This window comes from Cervus elaphus, chromosome 19 (assembly GCF_910594005.1).
Source record: "Cervus elaphus chromosome 19, mCerEla1.1, whole genome shotgun sequence".
Lineage (NCBI taxonomy): Eukaryota > Metazoa > Chordata > Mammalia > Artiodactyla > Cervidae > Cervus > Cervus elaphus.
In genome coordinates, this window is record NC_057833.1 from 44,792,946 (window position 1) to 44,810,411 (window position 17,466).

Below are 17,466 nucleotides of genomic sequence, written 5' to 3' on the forward strand. Positions count from 1 at the left end.
TGCCCTGTGATGTGGGCTACATCCCTTTCTTTCCCAGGAATATAAGCCAGACCAACTAGACAATTTGTGGGTATGCTTGTTAAAAAATTAAGAATTTCAAGATGGCAACAGTGAGTACTAAACCAAGAATGGGACCTTTCTGAGCCCTGGTTTGACCACCAGATTGCACACCCATGAAGCCAGCCCCAAGGAGACTGTACTTCCAAGCTCCTTTGCCAAATTCCTGGTTAATGAATTGTGGATGATGGGAGAGATGTGTGCCACCTTGGCACAGTGAAGAGCCTCCATCTTCCTTCCCTATCTCAGTACACACGGAGTCCTTGCGTTGAGTCAGTGGAACCATCAGATTGGATGGTTCCTCCTCAGTCACCATCCTGAGGAGGGCTATTCTAAAGAGTCACCTGGATCAAGAAAGACGTTCTTGACTGTAAAGACACTGAGATACTGGAGTTGCTTGTTATTACTGCATTGACTTAGCTATCCTTACTAATACACAGGAGAGGCCAGAAATAGAAGAAAACATCTCAGATCTGAAAAGTACCACAAAGGAAAGGAAACCAGACAGTAAAGAGCAGTGTGATGGTTCTCAAGCTTTTTTTTTTTTCCATCAATGAAATAAGAATTCAAAAATGATCTTTAACATGTTTATAGTTCTATGCAATTTTCCCTCAACTCATTAAAAAATATACTATCTAAGAAGAAAGATTACATATTCTCCTTCTCCTTCAGCTAGGCAATCTCTTGGCCCATTACCATCCCTGGGCTATTCTTGAGTCATTGAACACCTCTAATACTTTCAGAAGTCAGGAGAAAAATGCTCTCCTTAGGGCAGTGTTCAGCTCTGTAGAAAGTATCTTATCAAAAAGACTTTAATTTGCCACCATAATTGGAAAGGTTTTTGATTCCAAAACCTCCAGCTGATATTATAAGAGTCTTGTTGCTTAAAAAATAAAATAAAATAACTGAAATTGGTCCCTTTTGTCATTGTTTCTATGTTATATAGACTCGGATATCACATTGTCTTCATAGTTGATCCTCGTTGCTCTCAAACACTGGGTTGCTGTAAGACACTCCCCTGCCACATCCTGGCATATCAGAGTAGGAGGTCTGGTTTATTGGGGGCCAACTGGGGTCATTTGCCAACGCTCTCTGCCATATCCGATACTGGCTTTTTGATTGATAGCCAAAACATCTTTTGATTGTCATCCACAGGGCTCTATTTTCAATAATGGCCTCCTGCAAAATAAAAGAGTTATTGTTTACAATCAGAGGTTGTTTCCAGAATATAGTCCTCATAAGGCACTACCACATTGACTGCTTCAATCTAGCTTGACAAAGATCTTGAGTCTCTGCCTCCCAAGGTGTTTTCACATGAGAGGTCAAGGCCTCTAAAATTTATACATTTAAGAAACACTTCTGGAAGAGAGTTTCTGAAACAGAAACATAGCTTGAGGTAGTCTGCCTCAAGGAGGAAATTTCTTTTGAATTTCATGTGTATCTTAAATGTGAAGTGCAGGTCAATGAGTTGTATCAGACTCTGCAATCCCATGGTCTTTACAGTCCATGGAATTCTCCAGGCCAAAATATTGGAGTGGGTAGCCTTTCCCTTCTGCACGGGATCTTCCCAACCCAGGGATCCAACTCAGGTCTCCTGCATTGCAGGCAGATTCTTTACCAGCTGAGCCACAGGTGAAGCCCAAGAATACTGAAATGGGTAGCCTATCCCTTTCCAAGCGGATCTTCCTGACCCAGTAATTGAACCGGGGTCTCCTGCATTGCAGGTGGATTCTTTACCAACTGAGCTATCAGGGAAACAGTAAAAGCATCTAAATGCTGCAGTTTACCCCATATCACATCTATACATGATTTAATATGCTGCTGCTGATTTAATACAAATGACACTTAAAATACCAAATAGTTTTGACCTTACAGAAACCAAGTATATCCCAGCATATCATTGTGTAACCATGAACACAGGTAAAATTGGGAATGTGGGCCACAGTTTTGGAGTTGGACAGATTTGGATCTAAGTCCCAGCTCTGACACCTAACTCCTATGTGCAAATTAATTACCCCATCTGAGCCTCAGTGATTAGAAATAATAATTCTGTCCTCTTAGATTTGTTGTTGGGATTGTATGACTCCTGTTACAATGCAGGGCATGGCATGGCATAGCTGCCTCCCTTTACCATTCTTCTGAACTATTCATTTAACAAAGGGTTTGGCATTGCAGCCTTTTTCATATAAACCTCTAAACTTCACCTACAAATGTTTCATTGCAATCCTTTTCCTAAGATAGCAAAAGATATGTCTCTTCAAAAGTATTTTATGTCATGAGTTAAACTGAACCTTGAATAGAGCCCAAGTTATAACTTATAACACATAGTGCCTAAGAGGTTATCATGTTAATTTCATTGTTTTATCACATGTGGTCACAGAGATAGACCATCTTAGAAGTTATCATGAAATAAACAAAGAGGAAAATATGAGGGCCTAAGAGGTCCCTTAGAATTAGAACTAGTTTTGGTGTCTGTCAGTGGTATTTTTGCTAAACAGAAAGAGTTAATTCTGTAGGATTCTACAAGGAATTTTGCTAGAGATAGTGGTTTCCTAAAATCCACCCATCTTTGACATCTGAGTCCACTGCTTATGGAAACCAAAGAGAAGAGTTAATCTGAATATTCCTCTGAAAACTGATCATCTGCTGATCAGTTAAACACTCGCATAGCCATCTCATCAGCATCTTGGAAACCTTAGGAAACACCTTGCCAGACCTGTTCTTCTACATTCCCACAGCAGTTTTTTTGTCCTCCTTAATTAACTAGAGAACAGTAGTTCTCTTTAAAGCCAGGATAAGGTAGGATCATGGGTATTTAATTAAAGGTTTTAAAAACTAACTTACATCCAGGAAATCTTAGCAGGCTTCAGACAAAACAAATCAACATAGACACACACACACAGAAAGACTTTAGTGCTCTCTACCATATCTGGAACTTTGTTACAATTCTAGAAATGTGATAACCTATATTACTTTGCTGCTCTGAAAGGGGAAACCAAAGAAAGCACTGAGATATTTGTCCTGTCATTCTACATTGTAAATTAGATATACAAGGAGAAACAAAAGCAAAGCCTTGATAATCTACCATTTCTCTAAAAAACAAACAAGAAACAACAAAAATTTTATCACATGAACTCTTCTGATAAACAATTCAAATAATTCATATATATCTATACATACACACATACATATATATATACATTTACATATCCACACAAATACATAAGTAATACAAGGAAGGCTGTTAAAGCTGTCCACATTAGCTCCTCTGCCTATAAGAAGGAGGTTAGATCGCGAGATTAGCAAGTATAATAAGGTTTCTTTCAGACTTGTTTCGTGCATATCAAATTACCCTCTCCAAATGTGGGGTGGGGTGGGGGTGGAGGAGTACGGGTGGAGGTGGACAGGCTCACTTCTTAAATTTAAGAATTGAATAAACCTTTATGCTCAGTAGTGTCCAACTCCTTGTGACCCTATTGACTTCATCCTGCCAGGCTTATCTGGTGGTGGTTTGGTCTCTAAGTCATGTCCGACTCTAGTGACTCCATGGCCTGTAGCCTGCCAAGCTCCTCTGTCTATGGGATTCTCCAAACAAGAATAATGGAATGGGTTGCCATTTCCTTCTCCAGAGGATCTGCCCAACCCATCAATCAAACCCAGGTCTCCTGCATTGCAGGCAGACTCTTTACTGACTGAGCCATGAGGGAAGCCCTTTGCCAGACTCCTCTGTCCATGCAATTTGCCAGGCAAGAATACTGGAGTGGATTGCCATTTCCTTCTCCAGGAGATCTTCCCAAGCCAGAGATAGAACCCAGGTCTCCTGTATTGGTAGGTGGATTCTTTACCACTGAGCCACCTGGGAAGCCCAACTCTATGAGATGGGTTACTATTATTATCATCATTTTGCAGATGAGGAAACAGAGACTCAGAGAAGTGTAGCAACTTGACCAAAATCAGCCAGCAAGAGAGGGTGGAGCCAGGATTCAAAGTCAAGTAGTCTACTCAGCAACTATATTCTTAACAGCAAATATACTGAAGAAGAGTGGTTTTCTGTAGGGGGATTATGGCTTTGTTGCTTGATTACCCTGCAATACTTTCCTCCTGGCTCCTCCTTGCCACCTTAAAAAAATTATAACTAGTCCAGGACAATTTGTCTAAGTTTTTGGCATAGATCCACTTTACCAGAATCCTTTTCTACTAAAGCTGACAATGAGACATAGTTCTAAGCAATGAGGCATAAGAGGAAGCTCACTGGTAAGCCGCAGGAAAAATTTTTGTTCCCTGATAAAAGGTTCATACTTGTAAGAAAAAAAGCTTGCTGGTACCTCTTCTTCCATTTTTTTTTTACCTGCACTGAAAACAGACCTCAAACCCAACTGGCACAGCTACACAGGAGCTAAGCTGAGCATCATAAGCAACAAGCACAAATATTAAAGGTCAACTTCTAAGGATGGTGAGACAGAAAGGTGGAAGAATGCAGATTCCCAATGATGCCATAGAGACCCTAAACTAGATCTGAAGCCACTGGCTTCCAATCTTCTTGCTAAGTGAGTCAGTAAATATCTTTATTGTTTAAACCACTGTGAGCTGAGCTTTGCTACTCGTCTAACTGATCCATGCATCAGGAAAAATTCATAAACGGGATAATACCACAGCTGTGCCACAGAGGATGGGATGGTATTTCAGTACACAGAAATGGGGAAAGATGCTTGAAACAGAGGAAATAAAATGATCATGGACAGGAATAAGATCTATACATAAGATTATCCCTTAAAGGGCAGGGACCATCTTTTTGCAACTCCATAAGAGGACTCTCATGGTGATGCTCTTTGATTAATCTGGTGGCTTTGGGGACCGTATGGTTTAGCATAGGGCTCCTTACTGTGGTTCCTGAGTCAGCGGCATCAGAACGACCTGGCAGTCTACTAGAAAAACTAAAATTTGTGTTTACTGCAGACCTACCAAATCAGAAATGCTGGTGGCAGGGCTGGACAATCTGTGTTCTAACGAGCCCTCCAGGGAATTCTGATGCCCACTCAAGTTTGGGAGGCCCTGGTTTAACATATAGAGAGAGGCTCCTTACCCTAATTCTATGTCCTGTTCTGCCACCAGCTGCAGTGCGGCCTTCACTCTGCTCAGTAAAGAAGGCTCTGTGCTTACAAGACACTGCAGGGACGTCAGGTCCTGGGGCCCCCAGCACACCATGAATCCCCCCATCCTGGGTTTGCGAGAGCAGGATGGGGACAGATGGAGTCTTATAACTCATCCTCCTTCAAACTGGATGCCTTTTCTGGGGTGCAAACTGGATGCCTTAACTCTCCCCGAGAGTAAGCCTTAAGAACTGGAGATTTTGTCTGATGGTACTGAAGAAGGAGTGAGTAAAGCACGTGGCAAGAGGGGAGGGGAGCAACAGCTCATTTTTCTGAGGAAATGGAGCATAAAGAGTAAAAGTCGGGAAAAGCTTACTGTGAATCTCATTTCCCATCTGTAAAGTGAAAATGATCCAAGTTGTTCAGGGAAAGAAGCTGGACACAAAAGGCCACACATCATATGATCCCCTTTCTACGAAATGAGGAGGATAGGCAAATTCATAGAGACAGAAAGTAGACACATTGTTACCAGGGGGTGAAGGAGGAAGAAGGGGAAATAAGAAGCAACCACTAATGGGTATGGGATTTCTTTTGGGGTAATGAGAATGTTCTGGAATTAGAAAGTGGTGGTGGTTACACAACTCAGTGAACATACCAAAAAACCACTGAACTGTACACTTTAAATAAGTGAATCTAATATATGTGACTCATATCTCAATTTCAAAAAATAAACTTAGTTGGCTCTCTATATGTGAATTTTATATATGGATAAGACCTTATTCCATCCTCCCCAGGCCCCCTTTACAGACAGGAAAACTAATGCCCCGTTTAGATTTCAGCACAGGGAACCATCATTGTTCATGTTGCCAAGCAAGAGAGCCCCTTGCATTACTGAACTTTTTTGGCTAAAGCTGTTCCTTTTCGGACTCCCAGAGAATGGCCCCTACCAACCCAACCAGGTATCAGTAACTCGAGGGCACTTACCTCCACGACAAGGGACACAATGAAATTGGAGCTCAGCATAATGACGATGTAGACCCTCCACAGGACAGGAGTGCAGAGCAGCTGGTGGGAGATAAAGTACAATCAGTTTGGAGATAAATCATGCTGCAAAAAGTTCATGCTGTTCATAATGTACTTTTTCATAGGTTGCAAACTACATATGCAATATACCCATGCATAGACATGTACATTGTATTATATTTATATACATACATATACGTTTTATATACATAAGTATGTCTATGCATCAATGCACAGAAAATATGGAAGGATTACACTCAATGATTCCAATGACTTGGGGACTGATTGTTGCTTTCTTTTATTTTCCTTCTTTCTTCTTTTTACCTCTCTGTAATTTCTAAATTTTCTAAAATAAATTTCGTTATTTTGCAAAAAAAAAAATAGTAAAAGTGGTTTTTTGGGTTTTATTAAAATTTTTATTTATTTGGCTGCATTGAGTCTTAGCTGTAGTATGTGGAATCTAGTTCCTTGTCCAGAGATTGAACCCAGGCTCTCTGTACTGGGAGTACAGTCTTAGCCACTGGACCACCAGGGAAGTCCCCAAAGTGTTTCTTGTTTACTTGCTTTGATTTGTTTTTACAAGGAATACAGGAATGTGGCTCCACTCCCAGGAAATTCTGAGGGTATACCTGTCAAACCTCTTCTCTGTAGTGTCATATCTCGCTTCAGCTGAGTCCTGGTTTGAGCCCTCAGTCAGGGTTTCCCCCTCAGGACTGTGCGTACAGCTTCCCAGGCTGTGTCATGACAAGGCTTCTCACCAATACAGAAATCAGGGATGAAACCTATCATCCCATCTTTTGCCCCTCTGTCTATCTTCCCTAATCCCTCCCCAGGCACAAAATATTTACATATTCATGTTGAATGGATGAACACATGAATGAATGAGTGAATCGAAGCCAAGTATACTCTTATGGACCTGGCACTGTCTCATGCATTGCCTTATACTTTGGTGAGGATAAAAGCTGCACAACTCTATGAAGGGCAGTGATATTAAAATTCGAAGTTCAAATCCATTTCTAGGAATTTCTCTTAGAGATATACATGGCTGAAATAATATATGTGTAAGTTATTTTATTTCAGCTTTGCTGGTAATAGTGAAAAATTAGAAGCAATTTAATGTTTGTCAATAGGGGACTCATATATATTATGGTGTATATAAATAGACATTGAAATACTACATTAGCATAAAAAAGAATAAGCAAACATCATGTGCTAATATGCAGCAATCACCAAAATATACTTTTACATGAAAGAGCAAAGTGCAGGATTGTGTATGTGGTTGTGGAAGCCATGAAAATGCTTAACCTGGATCTCCTGCTGCTTGGAGGATAAAAGGCAAACACTCCAACTACCACCAGGCTTAGAATCTACCACCATGTTCACCCTGAGACCACACTCTGCATGCATGGTCTGCTCAGAGTTAATAAGTGAGGACACCAGGGCTTCTACCTACACTCATTCTTGTGAGACACCTCTGATGGGCACCTTTGGCTTGACTTTCCTAGAATTGTGCTGCCGTCTGAAACTTGACTCATTCAGCTCACCTTCCATCTCTCTGTCCTTCAGAGGGATCAGACCCATATCATAGTGTGGCACCCTCCCCACCTTCGCTGGCTGCCTAATCTCTTTCCTTTATGGGTAATTTCTCCAACTTTCTTATACATCTCATCTCACCTGGACATCTCCATATCAGATGATTTGGACAAATGTAATAGTTTGCTATTATTTGTGTAAAAATGTGGTAGAATATACCTATAAGAAATGTATATATACACATGCATACTACATATCCAAAAGTATGCAAAGTTAACTGGTATTGTAAGTTGTCTCCAGAGAGAGGGAATGGTAACCCGGGAACAAGGATGACAAGGGAGATTTTCACTACACAATTTCTCTAACTTTTGAATTTTAAACTATGAGAATGTTTTCTCTATTTTAAAAAAATTATGAATTTTTAAAAAAATGAGCAATAACTAGGTTGCAAAGCAGCAGGATTCCACTTAAAATAAACTTCATAACTCAGTCAAATACACATTTATAATATATGAATTTTCAAAGATGAAAGGATCCACTCAATAATGTTATAATTTTCCTTACCTGCATAGTTTTATTTTCTAAAATGTACCCATAATTTTATGAAATAATAAAAAAATTATTTTTAATGTGAGGAATAATTCTATGCACAATCTTTTGAAGTCATGCAAAAGAGTTTTCACTATTTTGTTGTTATTTAGTCCACTAAATTGTTTCTGACTCTTTGAGATCCCATGGACTGTAGCCTACCAGGCTCCTCTGTCCATGGGATTTCCCAGGCAAGAATACTGGAATGGGTTGCCATTTCCTTCTCCAGGGGATCTTCCTGACCCAGGGATCAAACCTGTGTCTCCTACATTGGTAGACAAATTCTTTACTGCTGAGCCACCAGGGAAGCCCCCTTATTATTAAAGAGTATAACTAAATTCAACATGTCCCAACCTGTAACTTCTGCAGGATTAAGGAATTTTAACTCACTTATAAGGCCGGTGGGCAAAGACTATTTATCTCCATGAGTACCTAATCTAGTTCCTGAATACAATTGTACTGTTAACTATAGTAATACAATTATAAAAATGAAAAACTGAATGTAGATATTAGCATATATGTCAGATGTCACTGTGGGCTTGTGAAGGTGTTGCTGGTTTTGAATGCACTATGTACTTCAAAGGCTTGTCTACATTTAGGATCCTGATCTACAATGATCAGTCATCTGTCATTGCCATTATGTACCATTCACTATGCCAGGCACTGGAAATACAAGAATGAATAAAATGGGATCTTGGCCCTCATGAAACTTATCTTTGAGATGGAGAAACAGACAGGCAATTTTGCAAAGAACTAAAAGCTCAGTTTCTTTTATCATCTCTTCTGTATTCTATTTAATGGTCTAAAAGACATTTATTAATGGTTAACTTCTAATTCAAAAGAAGAAAAAATTAGAATAAATCAAAATATACATTTTCTCTTGCTTGACTATGTAAAATTTCTGTCTCTTATAGAGTTTCAAAGTTGTTTCAAAATTACAAAATGTAGAGTTCTTGAGATAAGATATGGATCTCTGAAAAGTTTTGAATACATTAAGTATGTACATACAGAAAAACATGTTTTAAAGATGTTTTAAAAAGATGTAAACACAGATTTGAGAACTAACCCCAAAATTGTTATAGGCAAAACTGTTTAAACAGCTTCAAAACAAAACAATTTAGGAAAAATTCTCTCACATTTGAAAAAGGAAATGTATAAATAGAATTTCCAGTCTTACAGGGATCTTTTAAAGGTAAAGTGTTCAATGTTTTTTAAATACTTGAAGTCAAGACTAGATAAAATTTCATCTCCTGACTAGTTTAAATTTAAAAAATGAATAAATTCAGCATTCTTTTTAACCCTCCCATCTCAAAAGAATAACGTGTCAAGAATCCATGTCAAATGCAATTGCAGCCCAGTTTTTGAAGTCAAGGTTTTACATAACTATAAATTATCACCATATCCCAGAGATAAGACTTACATCCAGGCGCCTATATAATTCTGGAATATCAGCAAATAGAATGAATAGACACACACTCAGCTGTACGACCAGCACAAGGACAAATATATCTGAGGAAATAAGAATACAAGTTATCATTTAGAGAAATCTGAGAGTCTCACATCCATTGACAGACATATGCTGATTAACACTGATTAGATTTACTTGATTTCTACATCCAAATACGCATAATAGATGAAAAGTACTCATTTCTATGAAATGAATCTCACTTCTACAATTTTTTGCATGCCCTTGAGTTAAGTGGAAATTTTAGCATGCTTGCTATATGTTTTAATTAATAAAAATGGGAAATAATAACATACAGGGTAATATTGACAAAATATGTTTTCAATAAATGCATTGGGGATATCCAAGTATCCGAGTCTCTTTAATGCAAATCATTTGCAAATACAAACCCTTTTCTGGAAAAAGGGAGGGCTGTAAATACGACAGCAGCAACAGGAAATGTTTAAATTGCAGTCATGTGGAGGTCAGCATTCCACTGCTTCCTCACCCCAAGAAGAGCAAAATAACTTTCTCTGAACAGATTTATATGAGGATATTGTTTCTTCAAATTGTGCTTCTAAAATTTCCCACTTAGAGGGGGAGTGATGCTATATAAATATATGTCTCTTACCAGATCACTCACATCTTCTAACATGCTCCCTCACCCCCAGCCCAGACTGTGGTACTTTGGTCATCAGCCTCAATGGTCTATAGTAAAGATTTCGCAGGCTGAACCTGCTCCCAGAACTGCCAATCACACAGACCACCTGACTATTGTACTGTACATGTCAGTAGACATGTCCAGTTGAGTGTTGTAATCCTTCCTCTCACCTCCTCTGAGATGAAGTCTGATAAGCAGAGAATTAAATGTGTCTTCCCAACTGGTGGTAAAGAATCTGCCTGCCAATGCAGGAGATGCAAGAGACGCAGTTACGATCCCTGGGTCAGGAAGATCCCATGGAGAAGGAAATGGCAGCCCACTCCAGTATTCTTACCGAGCATATCCCATGCACAGGGGAGCCTGATGGGCTACAGTTCATGGGATATTACAGAGTTAGACACGACTGATCACACATGCACAGGTTCCCAATTTGGAGTAATCCCATGAAAAGATGCCTAGAGACATTTCTAGAGAGGGGAAGAGGTGGATTAAGAAATTCTAGCATTTAATGCAGCTTTGACGGAGGTAGCAAAGGACCAGGAGATGAGGCTGCAAGCGTTTACAGAGCCCTGGAGTGGAAGTCAGAAGACCCTAGATGAGCACCAACTCTGCAACTGCACCTTGAGCGAGCCAGAGGCATGTCTGTTCTCCTCTCCAAAGAATGACCTCTCTCCTCTGATTCGGCACAATTCTACTCACAGTTTTTGTATGTGGGCTGCCTAAATGGTTTTCCTTTAGAGAAGACAAGAGCCACAATGATGCAGTTGATTGTTCCCAAGAACCATATAGTAGTGTTCTCAAAACTTGTGAAGACACCATTAGTTCCATTCTTTACTGGAGGAGTTGGAGAAATGGTTAACTTTGAAAGGGTGTCATTTTGCACTGTGCAGGCACTAAAAAGGAAACCAAAAAGGCTAATGAAGTGAGATGACAAGCCCTTCTGAAGCATATGTATTTACATGACTCTGTGCCCTGCAAGGCTTCTACAATTGCCTACACTTTGGGAAAGAATATACTGAAAAGTACAAGAGAAAGAAATCAGCATGTGTAGATCTATATTTTGGGTAGATGATAGATAGATAGATAAACAGGTTCAAAGTTACTTAGTCTATAAATTGGGCATGAATTGTATATTAAACCTATGTGGGAGAAAAAATGTTAAGTCATGAGTCTTTCCTCTGTTTGCTTAAGATTTCTGAACATGTACAAGAAGGGTGACTGTACAATTGATCGTCCAACAGGCACAGATTTCAATAGGAAAGGAAAAATTTTAACCATTTCATTGGGTTATCAAGCTTAAAATAGGGTTGCCTAGGTAAACTATAATATATGCTCACCTTAGATATAAAAGATGGTCATAGTTCACTATCATACAAAATGAATACAGAGAAATACCAATGAATGAAGCTACCAAACAGTGCTACAGAGACGCACACTCTGTGTGCCAAGGGCCTTAAGGAAGCCAAAACCCTTAACAGAATGAAGATCCATTTACCTCTTGACATATGGGCCAGATGATGTTTGATAGAAATTGGAATGTGAGAATCTAAGGCTGCGATCATACCTGTGCATCCCCATGGAATACCAAGGCTGCCTCTGAACCAGAATGAAGCCCACAATTTGCATGGCCAGGCTGAGAAGAATGTTGAGAATCACGGAGAGCAGCAGAGGTGGGGAGATCAGCCGTCCTGCTGGTCTGAAAGGCACCAGCTTGGGATAGGCACCGTTCAAATTCACTACAAAATAAATTCAGGTTTTATATGGTATATGACAGGAGGCAATTTTTGTATTCTTCATCAGAAGTATGGTATAACTTCTTGGTCCCACATATTTGAAGAAACTGACAAATTGGAATATATCACAAACGCAAGGAATAAAACAATGAATGTATGCAAACTTAAGTCATATGAGGAATTCTTGAAAGAGAAGACATAGGACAATCACGAGATACCTTTTTTCCCCCTAATGAATAGGCTAACTATTAAATTATAGATGAGGAAGTGATGAAATGAGCACTCTCATATACTGCTTGTGGAAACATAAATTGACACAAAAATACCTTCTGCAGGGCAATTTGGCAATAAATATGAAGAAACTGTAAAATGTTCATAACTTGTGACATAGCTATTCCACTTCTGGAAATTTATCCTAAGCTAAAAAAATAGAGATGTAGGAAGATGTTCATCACAGCATTGTTTACAATAAATTATGGTACATCTCTACAATGAAACGACATGTAATCACTAAGAAGTAATGCTTTCAAATACTAATAGCAAAATAAGGCATGACATTAGCAAAATGGCCGATTAGGTGGTTTCAAGATCTCATCCCTGCACAGAAACATTGAAAGACAAAAGGAAGCTGTCAGAACCAACCTTGTCAGAACTCCGAAAAACAGACAAAAGTCTCTAGCAACCAAGCAGATACTGAATCAAGAAAAAGATAGCTTAAAAATGGGAGGAAAGCTTTGTGCCATTTTTTACCTGCCCTTGCCCCACTCCCTCCTTAGTTTACTGGCAATGGTGAACGAGGCTGTCTGCATTCCCAGCAGGGGATCCTGGCCCCTGGTTATAGAAGGGAAAAGCAGACTTTATAGACAAGTTACTACGTATGTCTGTTCTAACCTATCTGGGGACTACCTGAGGACTGTGCAAGGTATTCATCTCTCTTTCATCTAATACAAAACTTAGTAAAGGCAGAAAAGGAGCATACACTCCTTGAAAGTACTGTAAGGCTAACAAGCTACCCACAGTCACAGGGAGCAAAAAATTGCAGTTGAGACATAAAATAACCATTTGTGGCTTAGAAAGAAAAGTTAAGGAGCATTTATTTGGAAAATTATAGTATTCAAAAGTACTCGTGCCTTTGGAGAATGTAGAAAGTCATGTGCATGCCAAAATGAACGGTCAGGAAAGACCAGAAAAGACCCTAAGTTTTTACTGAATAATCACTCAGCTCAGCACAAGCTTGGTAATGTGTTGAAGTGCCTCAGTAGAGAACCAGTCTAAATACCGGGAGAGGTATTTCTTTGTTCATGTCATGGAATTCAACTCATGGATATTTCCATCAAAATATTAGTTGAACAAAAGCTAAAGCAATAGAGATTTTATTGACTACATGTGACAACTGGTCCAAATCTTTGAAAAAATAGCTCAGAAAAGTTACTAAATAAATGGACTACTGCAGCCATCAAAAAGCAGCAAAACAAAAAACATCAAGACCTAGGGAAGGGAAGGAATGATTTCCAGAGTTACAACATTATAATATTTAATGAAATAAACTGACAGAAATTATTTCTGAGAAAGCCCAAATATTGGACTTACTGGGAAAAGACTCAAAAACAACTGTCTTTAATATGCTTAAAAAACTAAACAAAGTCAGGCAAATAATATATGAGCAAACTGCTACTGCTGCTGCTAAGTCACTTCAGTCATGTCCGACTGTGCGACCCTATCCCTGGGATTCTCCAGGCAAGAACACTGGAGTGGGTTGCCATTTCCTTCTCCAATGCATAAAAGTGAAAAGTGAAAGTGAAGTCGCTCAATCATGTCTGACTCTTCGCGACCCCATGGACTGCAACCTACCAGGCTCCTCCGTCCATGGGATTTTCCAGGCAAGAGTACTGGAGTGGGGTGCCATTGCCTTCTCCAATATGAGCAAAAGGAGGGTATTAATAGATAAAAATTTTTAAATGAAACAAAATGACATTCTTTTTAAAGAACCCTTTTTAATAACTTCTCTTTATTGACATACTCATTTTTGACAGCAGTAAAGGTAATTATTGAGACAAATATAAAATCCTATATTATTCCAATTTTGTTTTTTAACATAATTTTTTATTTCTACATGATCTAAAAGAGAAATGCATAGAAATAATTATATATGTATTTTATTGAGCACAAAATGGATAAAGATTTAATTTGTGATAACCATATAAAAGGAGACAGAGCTATAAACAGCAGAGTTTTTGCCTGCTACTAATGTTAATGTACCTATTCAACTAGATTGTCATACATTTAGCTCATTACATGTAATCCCTATAATTATATATTATATAATAAGAGACCTACAGTTAGCATCACACCCAAGGGTGAAAGATTGAGAGCTTTCCCCTTAAGATCAGGAAGAAAACAAAGATGCCCACGTTTACCATTGCTATTTAACACTGCATTGGAAATTCTATCTAAAGCAATTAGAGAAGAAAAATAGATAAAAGTCATTCAAATTGGATGAAAGAAGTAAAACAATCTCTACTCACAGGTGATATGATCCTATATTTTGGAAATCCCAAAGAATCCACATGAAAACTACTAAAGTTAAAAAATGAATTCAGCTATGTTGCAGGATCAACAGATTAAAATAAAATCAATTGTGTTTCAACACATCAACATAAATGGATAAACAAGATGTGATATATACATATATATAATGGAATACTATTCAGCCATAAACAGAATGAAGTTCTAATGCATGCTACAACATAGATGATATGAAAGTATTATGTTGAGATAAGCCAGAAACAAAGGGACACGTATTGAATGGCTCAACTTATTCAAAACATTTTGAATTGGCAAATTTATAGAGACAGCGAGTAGAGCAGAGGTTATGAGAGACTGGATGGAAGGGCAATATGAATTATTTCTTATTAGGTAAAGAGCTTCTATTTGGGATGATACAAAATGAGTAGTAGATAGTGGTGATGGTTGAACACTGTTGTGAAGGTAATTAATGTACCTGAATTGTATACTTAAAATGGTAAAAATGGAAAATTTTATATTATGTATAATTAATACAATCAAAAAGGTTGAAAATATTTAATGACATTAAAAAGTGGGTATAAAGGTAAACAAAAAGAATCAGGATGCAAAACAATATAGAAAACATAATTCAAATACATGTATATGTATATACATATATCTGATTGGAAGGAAATATGTCAAAATGCCTTCATTGGTTAGCTCTGTATAGTAGAATATAGGTGGATTTCTTCTTTGTTATATCTTGTAATGTTTTCCATTTTATTTTCACAATGAACTTTATTAATCAATCATGAGAACAGTAAAGAGTCAAGTACATTTATCAAAAAATAGATAAAAATCTGGAAATGCTTGTTATGGGCAACAGAAGAATCACAAAAGAAAATGAGAGCTGTTTTCAAATATCTGAAGGACTGTTTCAGCAGAAAAACCAGATTATTCTCTGTCTTCCCAAATGGCAGAACTGAGAACTGAGGTGGGTGAAAGTTACAGAGAGACAGAGCTGGCTTGATGGAAGGATTTACTCGGTTAACAGTAAAGACTGTCCAGGAATGTTCTTATGGTAGATTTAACAGATATTTAATGAGCTCCTTTGATGTGTCAGGCACTGTTAGAAGTACTGGGAATATAGCAGTGATCAGGACAGAGAAGTTATTCTCAGGCAGTGTACACCCTGAGAGAAGGAAAGCAGGCAAAAACAAATAAAAACAGAGATTAATGCCATAATTTCAGATTGCGGAAAGTAGCATGAAAACAATAAAGCAGAATGAGTGATGGAGAATAACTGGCTTGGTCACTATTTGAATGACCTTTCTGAGATGGTGACATTTAAGCTAAGATCTGACTCTTAAGAAAAAGCCAAAGCCATAGGCAGTTCCACTGGGAAAGTATTTTAGGCAAAGAAAATAGCACACACACAAAAAATTGATGCTGAGGTGACCACAGTTGGCAATGTTCACAAGACAGAAAAACCAGGGTGTCTAGAACAAGGAAGTGAGTTACAATATGGTTAGAGGTGAATTTGGAGAAGTAGGCAGGAGCTGGATCACATAAGATTTCAGATTTAGTGGAAATAGAAAGGATGACAACAAAATTTATATGTAAAAAGTAACACTTTCACTATTGTGTAAAAGGTAAATTGGGGTGAGGAGAAAGCAGCGAGAATGGAAGCAAGATCAATTGTGAGGGTTATCACAGAAATCCTTAAGTGAGGAGACATGGCTTTGTGACAGTAGCTACACGGGATGGCGAGCAGGGATGCAGGGTATTTTTTGGAGGCAGAGCCAATAGGAATTGCAGATATATTATATGTAACAGTGGAGAAAAAAGGAAAATTAAGGATGACGCTGGGTCTTCAATTTGAACAACTTGCTAGATTGTGGCATTATTTTAATAGAATGTAAATTTCATGGGGAAAAGAACTTTTATTTTTTTTCCACTGAAGTATTTCAATCGCCTACTACAGTAAGTAGTACAAACCAGACACTCAGTAAGTATTTAATAATTTGTTGACTCTCAGACCTGATGAAATAAAATGTTCTGTTTGGGCCTCTGAAGTCTCCATACTGTTAAATAGCTAAGATTAGATGCTTAGCAGCCGCATTTCCAGAGCTTGGGATAGACCTCAAGGCTAGAGACACAAATTTGGGATTCATCATCATATGGGTGACATTAAATTCATAGAGTTGGTTGAAATCACTTTGGGAGATGGTGTAGATTGAAAAGACAAGCGAACATAAGAACAAGGAAGCCTTGGCACATTCTGAAAGTCAGAGCACAGGTAGGTGGCACAGTGGTAAAGAATCCGCCTGCCTATGCAGGGGACGCAGGAGATGCAGGTTTGATCCCTGGGTCAGGAAGATATCCTGGAATAGGAAATATCCACCTCTTCTAGTATTCTCGCCTGGGAAATTCCATGGACAGAGGAGCCTGGCAGGCTACAGTCCATGGGGTCGCAAAGAGTCGGACACAACTAAGCACACATAAACACACACACACACACATACTCAAAGAAGCAGAGGCCAGCAAAAGAAATGGGGACGCTGTATTCTTTAAAGCAATAGATAACTCAGGAGTACGTGGCATCACAAAAGCCAAGAGAAGAAACCTTTTAAAGAAGGAGAGTGCTGTTGAGAGATTCAAGTACAGTGAGGAAAGAGAAGTGATCAGTACTGTTGACAGCAAGGAGGTCCTTGGTGGGCTTGACAAGAACAGTGTTGAGGAAGTGCCTCAGAGGTGTGGACAGTACACAATAGTTACTCTCCTTGAGTCTGTTCTCTGAAAGCAGAGCTTTTGAACAAATTTTTTTTAATG

At 38.6% G+C, this 17,466-nt stretch overlaps 1 protein-coding gene across 4 annotated transcripts in view; it reads right to left on the bottom strand.

Moving 5' to 3' along the window:
* Positions 1-440: 440 nt before the first annotated feature.
* ATP13A4 (ATPase 13A4) overlaps positions 441-17,466 on the bottom strand; it is a 116,043-nt gene continuing 99,017 nt past the window's right edge. For 3 of the 4 annotated variants that reach the window (XM_043875338.1, XM_043875336.1, XM_043875339.1), the window contains 5 exons: positions 11,961-12,132; positions 11,096-11,289; positions 9,712-9,800; positions 6,132-6,212; positions 441-1,236 (listed from right to left, as the gene is read on the bottom strand). In XM_043875338.1, the coding sequence (XP_043731273.1) occupies positions 1,024-1,236; positions 6,132-6,212; positions 9,712-9,800; positions 11,096-11,289; positions 11,961-12,132 (749 nt within the window). In that variant the 3' untranslated portion in view covers positions 441-1,023. The remainder of the gene's footprint in view (positions 1,237-6,131; positions 6,213-9,711; positions 9,801-11,095; positions 11,290-11,960; positions 12,133-17,466) is intronic. The other variant, XM_043875340.1, reaches the window with a different exon arrangement.